General features: G+C 43.5%; 1 protein-coding gene, 1 long non-coding RNA gene and 1 other non-coding gene across 4 annotated transcripts in view; all 3 read left to right on the top strand.

The window, feature by feature from the left end:
* CALU (calumenin) overlaps positions 1-1,676 on the top strand; it is a 35,308-nt gene extending 33,632 nt beyond the window's left edge. For both annotated transcript variants that reach the window (XM_030215852.1, XM_030215851.1), the window contains exon 7: positions 364-1,676. In XM_030215852.1, coding sequence (XP_030071712.1) covers positions 364-468 — 105 coding nt within the window. In that variant the 3' untranslated portion in view covers positions 469-1,676. The remainder of the gene's footprint in view (positions 1-363) is intronic.
* A 393-nt stretch (positions 1,677-2,069) lies between these two features.
* Positions 2,070-6,183, top strand: LOC115478484. Its single transcript, XR_003943532.1, has 2 exons — positions 2,070-2,570; positions 5,230-6,183. It is a non-coding gene; the product is annotated as an uncharacterized LOC115478484 (long non-coding RNA).
* A 5,972-nt stretch (positions 6,184-12,155) lies between these two features.
* Positions 12,156-12,227, top strand: TRNAP-UGG. The gene has a single exon. It is a non-coding gene; the product is annotated as a tRNA-Pro (tRNA).
* The last annotated feature ends 2,336 nt before the right edge of the window (positions 12,228-14,563 follow it).

Raw genomic sequence — 14,563 nt, 5'->3', positions numbered from 1 at the left:
TAATAGCGGTCTATGGACTTGTCCTTTAGGAATCTATCTAACCCCTTTTTAAACTCCGTCAAGCTAACCGCCCGTACCACGTTCTCCGGCAACGAATTCCAGAGTCTAATTTAAAACCCTGCAAGGCACTGAGGAGTATTAAATAGAAATATTTGTAGAGGAATAAGGAGGCAAGATGGACTGGCTTGAGAGAAGAAATGGTTCATTTGAAATCTGTATTTATTTTTACCATTTGTATCCCACATTTTCCCACCTATTTGCAGGCTCAAAGTTGTACAAAAGTAGCATTTATCACCTCTTCTTTCTTGTTGCTCAGCTGGCCATGCTAATGTTTTTAAAAATTTTCTTTGTGTTCTTTTTAAGGATGGCAAACTGACACGGGAGGAGATAGTGGACAAATACGATCTGTTTGTGGGCAGCCAGGCCACGGACTTTGGCGAGGCCTTGGTGCGGCATGATGAGTTCTGAGGTGTCACACTTGCCTTGGAACATTTATTTATTTTTTTACAGCTTCTACTTGTAACACCAGACTGCTCTCGAGACTGCTGTTCCCAGCCCTGTGGAGGGAAGATGGGGATCACATTCATTTTCTTCCTGCACATGGGAGCCCAGGAGCTGGCAGCATTTCAGCAAAGAAATCATGCAGCCATGATAACCGTTGTGGAATTATTTTTAGGGCTACCTTACTTGGGTTGTGTATCACAAGTCTGTTTATTTTTGTATATATATGTTTTGGGGGAGGGGAAAGAGAAAATTGAGTGTAATTTGGAGAATGCATATTATTACACTATATCTCATAGACCCATCAATATTTTGGTTTGTTTTTACATTATGATTTTAGTGAATGTTCATAAAGTAGGAGAACGATAAATAACCACCAGACCATCGCTGAGTTTTACATACACTTTAGTAGCTTGACGTGACAAGCTTGTGAATTGTTGGATCAAGTTGAGAAGGCAGTTTCAGAGCTGTCTGTGTGGGTGTGTTAAACTTCTGCCGGCTCACACACAATCTGTGCTCTGTAGAGAGTCGGCTGCAAGAGACTCTTATGTAATCTAGTCACCATCATGGTTTTTTTTATTTTTTTAGCCTGGTTATATTGTTTGCATGCTTTTCTTCCCTGTGAAAGGGTATAATCCCTGGCATGCAGTGCTGCTCTCAGTACACAAGTTGTACTGTAGTATATTGCACAGATTTATGGATTTAATTAGTTTAGGTTTTTCATTTCAGATCGGTGTTTGGCAGTCACACAAAAGAGGAGAGCCTGCTGCCTTTGGGTGTTAACACAATGTGGGCCTCTCGGTTTGCTGTTTTTTGCTGTGTGTGTAGCCTCTATCTAAAGACAGCCAGTCACTTTCCTCATGCCTGTCCAGGAAAAGGTAGTATGATGAGGAAGGGAGGACCCCAGTATGCACAGCCCAGGATTACAATGTCTGGGGATACCCTGTAGTGCTTTCCTGATTTCTTTTTTTTTTTTTTTGCATAAAAATAATCTTTACAGTAGTCTTGAATAGCTGTTATGTCGTAATGTGTGTGGCAGCGGTTGCTTGGTTATTGAAGTTAAGAAACTGCTGGGAGCCAAAACCAGGCACAAGCAGGTTCTAGCCTAGTGCTTAGTGCAGTGGACTTTGATCCTGGGGAACTGAGTTCGATTCCCACCGCAGCTCCTTGTGACTCTGGGCAAGTCACTTAACCCTCCATTGCCCCTGGTACAAAATAAGTACCTGAATATATGTAAACCGCTTTGAATGTAGTTGCAAAAACCTCAGAAAGGCAGTATAACAAGTCCCATTAACAAGATTCCATGCTGAATCTCAAAGAGTGGCAACATTCCGTGTAGAACCCCAAAGCATAGCAAGATTCCGGAATCCCAAGGAGTGGAACAGTAGCCTAGTGGTTGCTACTATTTGAGATTCTACATGGAATGTTGCTAGTGGAGGAGTAGCCTAGTGGTTAGTGCAGTGGACTTTGATCCTGGGGAACTGAGTTCGATTCCCACTGCAGCTCCTTGTGACTCTGGGCAAGTCACTTAACCCTCCATTGCCCCTGGTACAAAATAAGTACCTGAATATATGTAAACCGCTTTGAATGTAGTTGCAAAAACCTCAGAAAGCCGGTATATCAAGTCCCATTTCCCTTTCTCCCTATTATATTTCATTAAAGTGCCTTTACCTACAAGCATGCAGATGTAACAGTTAATGGGAGAGATGGACTCGGTCAGATTCAGAGGAGAGAGAGCTACACAATAAGGTAACAGCAAGTGTGGAATCACACATCTCTCTGATTGGCCATCAGAAACTTTACTGCTCAGAAAAGGAGACCCTTTTATCTTTGCTGAAAAATGGCTTTGCAGGAAAAACGTTACATTGTGTGCATATCCCCAAAATGAGTTACATAAGTGGTTGGCTTGAATAGTGATCAGAAATAAGTCCATCTGAAAATGTTACAGCTAATTTGTATAATGATCCGTAGGAAGGCAAACTCCTGATTGCTGATAATTGTAACAGTGTTAACTTCCAATTTAACACCTCTCAGTTGTTCCGGCTGGACTTAACTGCCAGTTATTGTGTGTTGAAGGTTTTTCAGTGTATATATTGGGGCTCATTTTCGAAAGAGAAAAACATCCAAAAAGTGTCAAAAAGCACCATTTGGACGGATTTCTTCTCAAAACGTCCAAATCGATATTTTCAAAATCTGTTTTGTACATTTGGGAAGCTCGCCAGGTGCCCTTGGCCTGGATTGGCCGCTGTCGTGGACAGGATGCTGGCCTCGATGGACCCTTGGTCTTTTCTCAGTGTGGCATTACTTATGTACTTATGTTTTACAGATGTTTATCTGTGCATTTTGTCTGCAATACATCCAATCACAAGGGGGTGTGTCAGGGACATTTTGAAGGCAAAATTAGGGCGTGCCTAACACCTGGACGTTTTACAATCATAATGGAACAAAGCAAAAACATCTAAGAAAACTTCAACGTTTTGATCTAGACCTGTTTTTATAACGAATAAGGCATAGAAAGATGACCTAAATGACCAGATGACCACTGGAGGGAATCAGGGATGACCCCTGCTTACTCCCCAGAGGTCACTGACCCCTTCTCACCCCCCAAAAATGTGAATAAAAATAGTACTCCCCAGCCTGTATGACAGCCTCAGATGTTATAGCCAGGTCCATTAGTGCAGCATGCAGGTCCCCATAGTAGTGGGTACAGTGCACTTTATACAGGTGGACCCAGACCCATACCTCCTTACCTTGTGGTGGAAATTGTGAGCTTTCCTGGTTTTCTTCTTATCTCTCCCAGTGTACCTTTAGCGTATACTCTAGTGGATCCTCCTCTACTTCTATCCCACTGTCAGTTAATGTACCTCAGGGATCTGTCCTGGGACCTCTTCTTTTCTCCATCTATACTTCTTCCCTTGGTACTCTGTTCTCATCCCATGGTTTTCAGTATCATCTTTACGCTGATGACTCCCAGATCTACCTCTCCACACCAGAAATCTTAGCAGGAATCCAGGCCAAAGTATCAGCCTGCCTGTCTGACATTGCTGCCTGGATGTCTCAGCGCCATCTGAAACTAAACATGACCAAGACTGAGCTTCTCATCTTTCCCGCTAAACCAACCTCTCCTCCCCCATTCTCTATTTCTGTGGATAACACTCTCATCCTTCCTGTCTCATCAGCTCGTAAACTTGGGGTCATCTTTTGCTCCTCCCTCTCCTTCTCTGCACATATTCAGCAGACTGCTAAAACCTGTCGTTTCTTTTTCTATAATATCTGCAAAATTCGCCCTTTCCTTTCTGAGCACAGTACCAGAACCCTCATCCACACTCTTATCACCTCTCGCTTAGACTATTGCAACTTGCTTCTCACAGGTCTCCCACTTAGCCATCTCTCTCTTCAATCTGTTCAAAATTCTGCTGCACAACTAATATTCTGCAAGTGTCGTTATGCTCATATTAGCCCTCTCCTCGAGTCACTTCACTGGCTTCCTATCCGTTTCCGTATACAGTTCAAACTCCTTTTATTGACCTATAAGTGCATTCACTCTGCAGCTCCTCAGTACCTCTCCACTCTCATCTCTCCCTACATTCCTCCCCGGGAACTCCGTTCACTGGGTAAATCTCTCTTATCTGCACTCTTCTCCTCCACCGCTAACTCCAGACTCCGTTCCTTTTAGCTTGCTGCACCATATGCCTGGAATAGACTTCCTGAGCCGGTACGTCAAGCTCCATCTCTAGCCGTCTTCAAATCTAAGCTAAAAGCCCACCTTTTTGATGCTGCTTTTAACTCCTAACCCTTATTTTATCATCCTCACTTTAATATTCCCTTATCTCTTGTTTGTCTTGTATGTCTGTCGTAATTAGATTGTAAGCTCTGTCGAGCAGGGACTGTCTCTTCATGTTCAAGTGTACAGCGCTGCGTACGTCAAGTAGCGCTTTAGAAATTATAAGTAGTAGTAGTCTTGGGATTCCGGAATCTTGCTACTCTTTGTCCTTATCCCTTATTCGTCCTGTTTGTCTTAATTAGATTGTAAGCTCTGTCGAGCAGGGACTGTCTCTTCATGTTCAAGTGTACAGCGCTGCGTACGTCTAGTAGCGCTATAGAAGTGATAAGTTGTAGTAGTCTTTGGGGTTCTGGAATCTTGCTACTCTTTAGGATTCTGCATGGAATCTTGCTACTCTTTGGGATTCCGGAATCTTGCTAATCTTTGTCCTTATCCCTTATTTGTCCTGTTCGTCTTAATTAGATTGTAAGCTCTGTCGAGCAGGGACTGTCTCTTCATGTTCAAGTGTACAGCGCTGCGTACGTCAAGTAGCGCTTTAGAAATTATAAGTAGTAGTAGTCTTGGGATTCCGGAATCTTGCTACTCTTTGTCCTTATCCCTTATTCGTCCTGTTTGTCTTAATTAGATTGTAAGCTCTGTCGAGCAGGGACTGTCTCTTCATGTTCAAGTGTACAGCGCTGCGTACGTCTAGTAGCGCTATAGAAGTGATAAGTTGTAGTAGTCTTTGGGGTTCTGGAATCTTGCTACTCTTTAGGATTCTGCATGGAATCTTGCTACTCTTTGGGATTCCGGAATCTTGCTAATCTTTGTCCTTATCCCTTATTTGTCCTGTTCGTCTTAATTAGATTGTAAGCTCTGTCGAGCAGGGACTGTCTCTTCATGTTCAAGTGTACAGTGCTGCGTACATCTAGTAGCGCTTCAGAAATGATAAGAAGTAGTAGTAGTAAATGGGTGACCCTACAAAAGCTGTGCCTAAATGTACTAAGCCCTCTCTTCTAAGGCTGCTCAATGCAAGGCTTCTACATCTTGCTTTCCTGCCCATCTCCAAGTGAAGATATTGAAATTACCCTGGCTATAATAGCACTTTTGGCTGCAATTAAGAGAGAAAGTTTGGTGTTTCTCTGTATATCAGGACTTTGCAGTAACCTGTTTAGAGTTCATGTGCTTCCAAAACTTGTACAAAAAGGGCTCTCAAAACAATACCAAGAGTGTGACAAAAATGGATTTGAACAAATTATTTCTTTCTTTTCAAAACCGATCTTATTCTGTTGACTTCCAGAACAACAAGAAAGTAGAGTTAGTATCCGGGGCTGGCCATTTAAACCTAACAGAAGGTTCAAAAAGGTGGTAGTGGCCAATTTTGAAAAGCTCATATTTTGAAAACTTTATCTAGTACAGCCTGTTAGTAAAATCTGTGTGAATGAGGCCTGGTGATTGAGAGATTTTCCAAGCTCATATGCTCAGTTTACTGGATTGTCTATATTTTACTTTCCTCTGACATTCAGTGAAAGATTGACTTACTGTAACTGTATTTTTTATTTACCTATATATGACTGTGGAATCATATTTAAAATAAAAATAAGCCATTTGGTCTTCACACCCCTCTCAGAAAAGGATATCTAGCAAGTAGCCACCTGGACAGTTCCCGCCCACCAATTCCCTCCCTGGACATTTCCCACCTAAGGGAGACAATTCCCACCTAGGACTTACCCCCCCCCCCCCCCCCATGGTCTTTCCCACCCTCCCTATCCTTTTTTTTCTTTCTACCTTTGTTTCATTCTTGTATCACGTCGTGTGGTGGGAATTGTCCTAGGTGGGAATTGTCCAGGTGGGAACTGACCTAGAACACAGAAAAGATTACGTGTTGGGCTTGTCGTGATTGAATCAACCTGGGAGAAGCGACTGATGTCATGGTTTCAGAGTTGGCTCAACCTGTGGACTCTGCTTATGATATCATATTTGTTTGTTCCACACGTGATATAGCCTTTCTGTAAGTACAGTCAGTGGTTTACATCTGTTAAGATGTCACAAGCTCACTGTTCCCTGGCTGTTTTATGTGATATCAAGGGAATGACTGAGGATGGGACTTTTAAATAAATTAAAACCACAGGTATAAAGTCAAAATTTTTTACTTTAACCTGTGTACAGTTGAGCAGGATAGGGATGCCCAGGGGTTAGGTGTGATTAGAGACTTAGATGTGTGAACTTAATATCCTTGAGTTTAAATTGTACTTTCAGTGCAAGTCTGCCATATTGGGCAAGTTAACGTTATCCTTTCTACCCCTCAGCTCTCCTCTTAGCTATAATGGTAACTTTTGTTGCTTCTTTCCCATTCCCTTTTAGAAGTTATACAGGTTAATTGCCAAATCTGTAAAATGGTAAAGTGTGCTGTGTAACTGCAGTTTTTGTAATAAACATAGATTAATTTGTGACAACAGAAAATGAACTTCTAACAGCTTCCTAAAGCATTAGTGTCATAGACTTGCCCTGGGAATCCCATACCAGTTGGATTCTCAGGCTATTCACAATGAATATACATAAAAGAGATTTGCATACATTGGTGATCCAGTGTGTATGAAAAATTATGTTTTATTAATTTTGGATATCCTAAAAACCTGGCTGGCTTTGGGATCATCAGGGCAGGTTTTGGATGCCCTGATGAGGTCTTGCTGGCTAAAGTGATGTGTGTAACTCTTAGCTATTTGGCTGTAATGGAGCCAAGGCCTTATGTAGTTTGAGGAAAACGGGTAATCTGTTTTTTTCCTTAATCACTAAATCCATTAGTAGACAGGCACCTTTAGGTGTTTGGTCCTTGAGGACACTCACCTTTTTCATGTATTTTCTTAAATAACACCGTAGAATTTGTACCCACAAAAGGTTCTTTGTGATGTGTTCATCAGTTTTTTATGGATCTTCTTCAGCATTCAGATATTCACATACTGGCATGATATTGACAAGGCAAGTATGTCTGGGTGCACTTACTACAAAGAAGAATGAAAAGTCAGATACATGGAGTAGTGGGGGTGAGGGGTGATGTGTTGGAGGTGGCCTTTTATACCATCCAAGTTTTTTGTTTTTCTTTAGTGCAGACAGGCCATCTCGTGTATGTACACATAGCCGCCTTCCGTGAATACCACCTGCCTCCGCTCCCTTTTCTTTCTATAGTTTGTGTTTTTCGGGGTGGGGAGGAAATGGTAAGAGTGTAAACAGTTTTGTATTCTGTATGGCAAACAGATTTATTTCTCAATAAAACAGTTTACATTCAAGTAAGTCTGGTGCAGTTTGTATTGGTCTACTGTTCATTTCTGTTGTCATATGGTCACAGCAGTAAAGTATACTGTTGTTTTGTTCTAGATGTTCTAAGGTATATAAAATTATTTGATTTAAAATTGATTGTACAACAGATGAGCAAGTGACACTTCGACCAGCGTCATATTGTGAAGCGCGACACATAGCCACATACCACTTTATAGCACGTCCTTTATAGAAGTGTATTTTTTTAAGCAAGCGACACTTATTAAAGTGAACCACAGATGGAGAAGGGACAGACACATAATATATAAAATCCATGAAACGTTTGATGCCTTCACTGAAAGTATACAAGTGCATATAAAACAATGCTAAAAAAGTATTTAAAAATTTTAAAATATATATATATATTAAACTGTGGCTTACAAAGATATGGATGATGATCACTTTAAACATTCAAATTGATTTTGAAAGCAACGCTAGACAGAATTTTTTTTATCAATATTACTCTTACAGTACTCGAATTAATTTAATAATCTAAGAGTTCAAATTTTTATATTTATTTGACCTTTGGTTGTCTCCCTGAGTACCAGAAACTCTTGAACAAACCAGGTATAATATTCACTCTTATACTTTGTCCCCACTGGGTACCACTAAGGCCCACAGGAGCACTGGAGTCCTGCACCATACCTGAAACAGAATATTAAAGAAAAGAGTGAAATGGGGAAAGTGCATCAAAACTAAGGACAACTACTCAAATGCCAAAAGACTCGAGTAGGCAACCCACCCAACATGCGAAGCATCAAAAGAGTAAGAAACCCACTCTGTGAGCAAAGAACCATACCAGCAGGAAATGACCTAAGGAGCACTGAGCCACAACACAGCCCTGTTGATAAGATTTAAATTTGATGTCTCTTTTTTTTGTGCCATTCCCCTTGCCCCCTGGGTCTCACATCATCAGCTTGTTTGCTTTGATTCACTGGGCTATCATAGCATCAGCAACAGATGTTATAATGCCGTTATATCGCTCCATGGTGCGACCGCACCTTGAGTATTGTGTCCAATTCTGGTCGCCGCATCTCAAGAAAGATATAGTGGAATTGGAAAAGGTACTGCGAAGGGCGACTAAAATGATAGCGGGGATGGGACGACTTCCCTATGAAGAAAGACTAAGGAGGCTAGGGCTTTTCAGCTTGGAGAAGACGGCTGAGGGGAGACGTGATAGAGGTATATAAAATAATGAGTGGAGTGGAACAGGTGGATGTGAAGCGTCTGTTCATGCTTTCCAAAAATACTAGGACTAGGGGGCATGCGATGAAACTACAGTGTAGTAAATTTAAAACAAATCGGAGAAAAAATTTTTCTTCACCCAACGCGTAATTAAACTCTGGAATTTGTTGCCGGAGAAAGTGGTGAAGGCGGTTAGCTTGGCAGAGTTTAAAAAGGGGTTAGACGGTTTCTTAAAGGACAAGTCCATAAACCGCTACTAAATGTACTTGGGAAAAATCCACAATTCCAGGAATAACATGTATAGAATGTTTGTATGGGAAGCTTGCCAGGTGCCCTTGGCCTGGATGGGCCGCTGTCGTGGACAGGATGCTGGGCTCGATGGACCCTTGGTCTTTTCCCAGTGTGGCATTACTTATGTACCTGCTGCACACAACCAAGAGTGGGATGGTCACACTGAAGCCACTTGGATTTTGCTCACACTTTTTCAGGAGTAGCTCAAGGTGAGTTGCATTCTTGTACACTGGGTATTGCCCTGTCCCTGGAGGGCCCACAATATACGTTTGTACCTGAGGCAATGGAGGGTTAAGGTCATGCATGGAATAGCATTCTCGTACAACATGCAACTCCATGTGTGAATAAGTATGGCTGGTATTGCAGCCCCCTCTCCTGTGCGTTCTGCGGATGTATGCTAAATACAATTATTTTGTGCTCAAAATACAGCTACTGCTAGAGCAGACTCAGTCACATGTCCAGCATTCTTTCCCATGTTGGCATACATTTTCTTTTGCACACAGCTTGTTTACGGCATTAGGGAGCAAATGTTTTTTCTTTCACTGGCATTCTCTTGGCCCTGGGCTGTGCCTCCCACCCACACCTCATCTTACCTCCAGGTCTCAAGGATGCTATATTCAGTCTTGCGGAGCGCCTATCCCTTCCACCGGTTTGCATGCACCAGCAACACCCTTGATCTTCCGTGACAGAAGTCTGGCTGGGAACATAATGGGCTTCTTGGTGTAGCTGTTTTTTAGTGCGAGCTTAAAGCACTAGTGCACCTTAGTAAAAGACCCCTTAAGTCTAAATTTGGGATGATAAGCTGTTTAGGAATTAGCCTCGCTGTGGAGATATGACATCAGCTGTCAATCCAAATGTGGCGCATAGCCAGCCACTGTGAAAGCATTGTGGCTTTTGTAGGTTCAGTTTTCATTAGCTGAGGTCCATGTGTGCAGAGGCTATTTTCCTTGGAGATAAAATATGATCTTTTATTATTTTAATTATTATATATATTCTGTCTTAGATACTATTTGGGTGATTCTATATGATTTCCAGGCTCTGTTGTGTATGCTAAATATGCAGTGTTTTAAACATAGAGACATAGTTTTACCCCCAATGTTGTAACCAATAGCATGAAAATTAATTACTACATTAAAAAGTGTGCGCCATCTGGAAAAAAAAAAAAGACAGTGCACACCACTTTAGTAAGATGTAGCAGTTTGCTGCAATGTGAGTAAAAATATCTCCCTTCCTGTCTCAGATCACTGAGATTGGCTCATACGTTTGACAGGAAGAGTGATATACTGAAATCCTTGGACCTCCTCACTCGAGTTCTGTTCCCTGGTAGGCAGCCCTGAGTCCCTCCACCAGGGCCGCCGAGAGACTGGGCTGGGCCCTGCCACTCCTGCCCCCCCCCCGAAGTTGTCATCGTCGCCGCCCCCCCTCCGTCCACCACCGGGCCGTGCCCCCCTGAATTCAAATCATAGCGCCTCACCTAGACCTCGCTCCGTGTGAAAGAAGCGCAGCAGCGGCAGTCTGCAGATCGCCTCCCTTCGGGCCTTCCCTCCCTGTGTCCCGCCCTCTTCTGATGTAACTTGCATGAGGGCGGGACACAGGGAGGGAAGGCCCGAAGGGAGGCGATCTGCAAACATAGTAACATAGTAGATGACGGCAGAAAAAGACCTGCACGGTCCATCCAGTCTGCCCAACAAGATAACTCATATTTGCTGCTTTTTGTGTATACCCTACTTTGATTTGTACCTGTGCTCTTCAGGGCACAGACCGTATAAGTCTGCCCAGCATTATCCCCGCCTCCCAACCACCCGCCCCTCCTCCCAACCACCGGCTCCGGCACAGACCACACAAGTCTGCCCAGCACCAAACCCCACCTCCCAACCCCGGCTCCGGCACAGACCGTACAAGTCTGTCCAGCACTATCCCCGCCTCCCACTGCCGTTGCTGCGCTTCTTTCACACGGAGCGAGGTCGAGGTGAGGTGCTATGATTTGATTGCAGGGGGGCCTGGCCCGGTGGTGGACGGGTGGACGGGACTGCAGCGTGGGGCCTGGGGAATTTTGTCCCCCCTGCCCCCCCCCCCTCAACGGCCCTGCCCTCCATACTCCACAAAAATTAACGGGGACCCAAAAGCCCCCCCGCCCCAGTGCAAAGATGTCTGTGTTGGCTGGTGGAACCCCCAACCCTACCAAAAATACCCTGGGGGCCTAAGTGGATCCTTCCCCACCCCCCATTCCTCCCCAGAATCCACCAAGCACATCTTTAAAGTTGGGAGACAAGGGCGTTAGTGCAGGTTTATTGACATCGGGAGCAAGTTTTTGCATACCCGCTGTGCAGTGGTTTTACTAAAGACTTTCTCATTATTTCCACTCAAAGGGACAATAAGTGCCTTTCACACGCTACTAAAAAGCATGGGGTGGGGTAATTATAATCTTAAAAGAAAGGGTAAGGGGCGCGGAGCAGCAGCAGTTACAACTTTACTTGGTAGTCTACATGGGGCCACGTTGTTCTTTACCTGTTGAAAATGCATCGGTAGTAACAGTGGGAAGAGCTTGAATAAACTGGTGGAGTAAAGAATAATACACTGGCCTCTCCGTCTTAACCTTTTATACACTGAATTCCTGCTCTGCATTTTCTTTCTAAGGCATGCATCTTTGAATTTGAATGCGGGTCTTTGAATATTTTGAATAATTGCTCCTCATTGGACAAGGCCGCATTCTGGCTTAATTAAATATCTTTCTGTTTTGCTTACTGGTCCTTGGTCCGTGATGTTATTTGATCTGCATGAGGAATTTGCTCAGCCTGACGTTGCAGGGCAGAGGCTCCTGTCTTGTTCCAGTGATCTGCTTTCTACTGACTTTTGAACAGCTTCTTTACCCTGCCTGCTGTTTGGCAACTGAAAGGGCTTTTGGGTTGAAGGGAGAGGTGGTGTCCCCTCAGCAATCAGTTTTTAAATTACAGAGCGTGCCTCGTTTACATGTGGTTTGCTTTCACCATTAAAGTGAAACGAAGCAGTGTAATTGGTGCCTCAGAGAAATTTACAAGTAAGCTGTGTAACTTGAGCTGGCGAAATGCTATGTTGGCATTTTAAAGCTGTTGAATCAACTGGCTCGTTGGTCTAGGGGTATGATTCTCGCTTTGGGTGCGAGAGGTCCCGGGTTCAAATCCCGGACGAGCCCTCCTTTTTTTTTTTTTTCTTTTTAAAAGCAGAAATAAAACTTTGCAGCAAACAAGTTGTAGATACTACATTTTTGTTGGCTTAACTTTGTGACAATTTTCAAAACAAATGCCCCTTTGCCAGAACAACATAATATGAACTAGGGATGAGGTTACTTCAATGGGAACATATAATCGTCCTACTGTTTACCATCCAGGTTTTGCTAGTTAGTTGCATATAGGGTTTATGGCCGGATTGTGTCCTAAAGCTCATTTCCCAGACAGCATGTTGCCTTCCTCACATCATGGCTTTCAGAAATATATATCTCTGAAATGTTGTCTTTTGCACAGTGCAAAAGAACATGCCCAGAGTATAAAAGGTGCCAGCACTCTCACACGGCCAACCTTAGGGGCAGGGTAGCTGTGTGGCCCTGCCCCCCCTGTACCACACCCCCTGCTACCAGCTACAGGATTACACCACCTCACTGGGAAAACAGAACAAGCAGGATTCTTTAAGCAAACTACAGGTCAGCAGACTACCTAACCTCAGTCACATATATACAGAACACAAATACAGCCTCAATAAATACAAAATAAGTGACCACAAAATGTGTAAAGAAAAAATGAAAAATGAACAGGAGGCATCACAAAGCCAGACTCTTTAGTCTTTCTTTATTTGCACCTAAAGCACAAACTCCACCTTAATACTGCTGCTGTCATTAGTTCAATGATATGTCCCACCACTGGGATAAAATCATATTAAACAGAGATCTATACTGGAAGGATCAGACAGTCAGAAGAGAGAAGGCATGGAACTGAAATACCTGCTCTGTATAAATGTGAAGACATTTTAAATATATTTTTGAAAAATTAAAAAAAAAATCAATTAAATAAATAAGCATAGATACCTTTGGACAAGTTTTGCAAGAGGAACTAAAATGGAGTCATACCTTGAGTAGGTTCAAGGTTTTGATTTTGCTGATTTGGTTTGTGATAGTGGGATCCTTTTCAATACTTTTGATGTGAATTGGCCACCTCTTCCCTTCCCCCTGTACAGTGTCCAGCATCTCCCCCTCTTTTCCCTTACCACTCCAGGTGTCCAGCATATCCCCTTCCCTTGCTAGGTGTCCAGCATCTCCCTTTCCTACCCCTCAGTGACCAACATCTTTCCTTCCCTTCCCAATGCTCCTTTCCTGTAGCAGTGAGATTTGAACCAGCCACCTTTGGACTGCAAGATCTGTGCTCTAACCACTAGGCCACTAGAGGTTAAGTTAAATATTATTGTGTTTTAAACTGTATATATTAATTCAATTTATCTTGAAGCAGTGCATTTGTCAGACGGGGGGGGGGGGGGGGGATATATGGTTAATATATCTGCCTTTCCGAATGGAGCTGAGGCACTGCCGATTTTAATGCAGGGGGCCCGGTGGCGGACAGAGGGGGGCTGTCGACAGAGCCAAGGGCAGGCAGGTAAGACCGGGGACTACAGCGCTGGTGACCTGACCCCGGCGCCAGGTCCCCCTTGGAGGTCTGGGCCTGGGGAATTTTGTTCCCCCTGCCCCCTCCTCTCAGCGGCCCTGCCTCTACAAGTTGTTGGTGAGGCCCCACTTGGAGTATTGTGCTCAGTTTTGGAGGCCGTATCTGGCTAAAGATGTAAAAAGACTGGAAGCGGTGCAAAGAAAAGCTACAAAAATGGTATGGGATTTGTGTTGCAAACCGTACGAGGAGAGACTTGCTGACCTGAACATGTATACCTTGGAGGAAAGGAGAAACAGGGGTGACAAGATACAGACGTTCAAATATTTGAAAGGTAGTAATCCGCATATCAACCTTTTCCGGAGATGGGAAGGTGGTAGAACTAGAGGACATGAATTGAAGTTGAAGGTGGGCAGCCTCAGAAGTAATGTCAGGAAGTATTTTTTCACGGAGAGGGTGGTGGATATGTGGAGATGAAAACGGTAATGGAATTCAAACATGCGTGGGATAAACACAAAGGAATCCTGTTCAGAAGGAATGGATCTATAGAATCTTACTGGACATTGGGTGGTGACGCTGGTATTTGGTGAATAAAACCGGTGTAAGGCGGACTTCTATGGTCTGTGCCCTGAGAAAGGCAAGGAGAAATCAAACTCGGATATACATATAAAGTATTACATACCATGGAAAATGAGTTTGTCTTGTTGGGCAGACTGGATGGACCGTTCAGGTCTTTATCTGCCATCATTTACTATGTTATAGCAGTTTTAGAAGCAAAATGCTGTATCCTGCCACAAAGCAAAAATGTAGCCTGGAGAAATATAAAGGAGAGATGCTTGGGGGGGGGGGGGGGGGGGGGGGGGGTGGTAGGCTATGCACCTGG

The sequence above is a fragment of the Microcaecilia unicolor genome, chromosome 10 (genome assembly GCF_901765095.1).
Source record: "Microcaecilia unicolor chromosome 10, aMicUni1.1, whole genome shotgun sequence".
NCBI lineage: Eukaryota > Metazoa > Chordata > Amphibia > Gymnophiona > Siphonopidae > Microcaecilia > Microcaecilia unicolor.
This window is presented reverse-complemented; position numbering and strand designations above follow the sequence as displayed.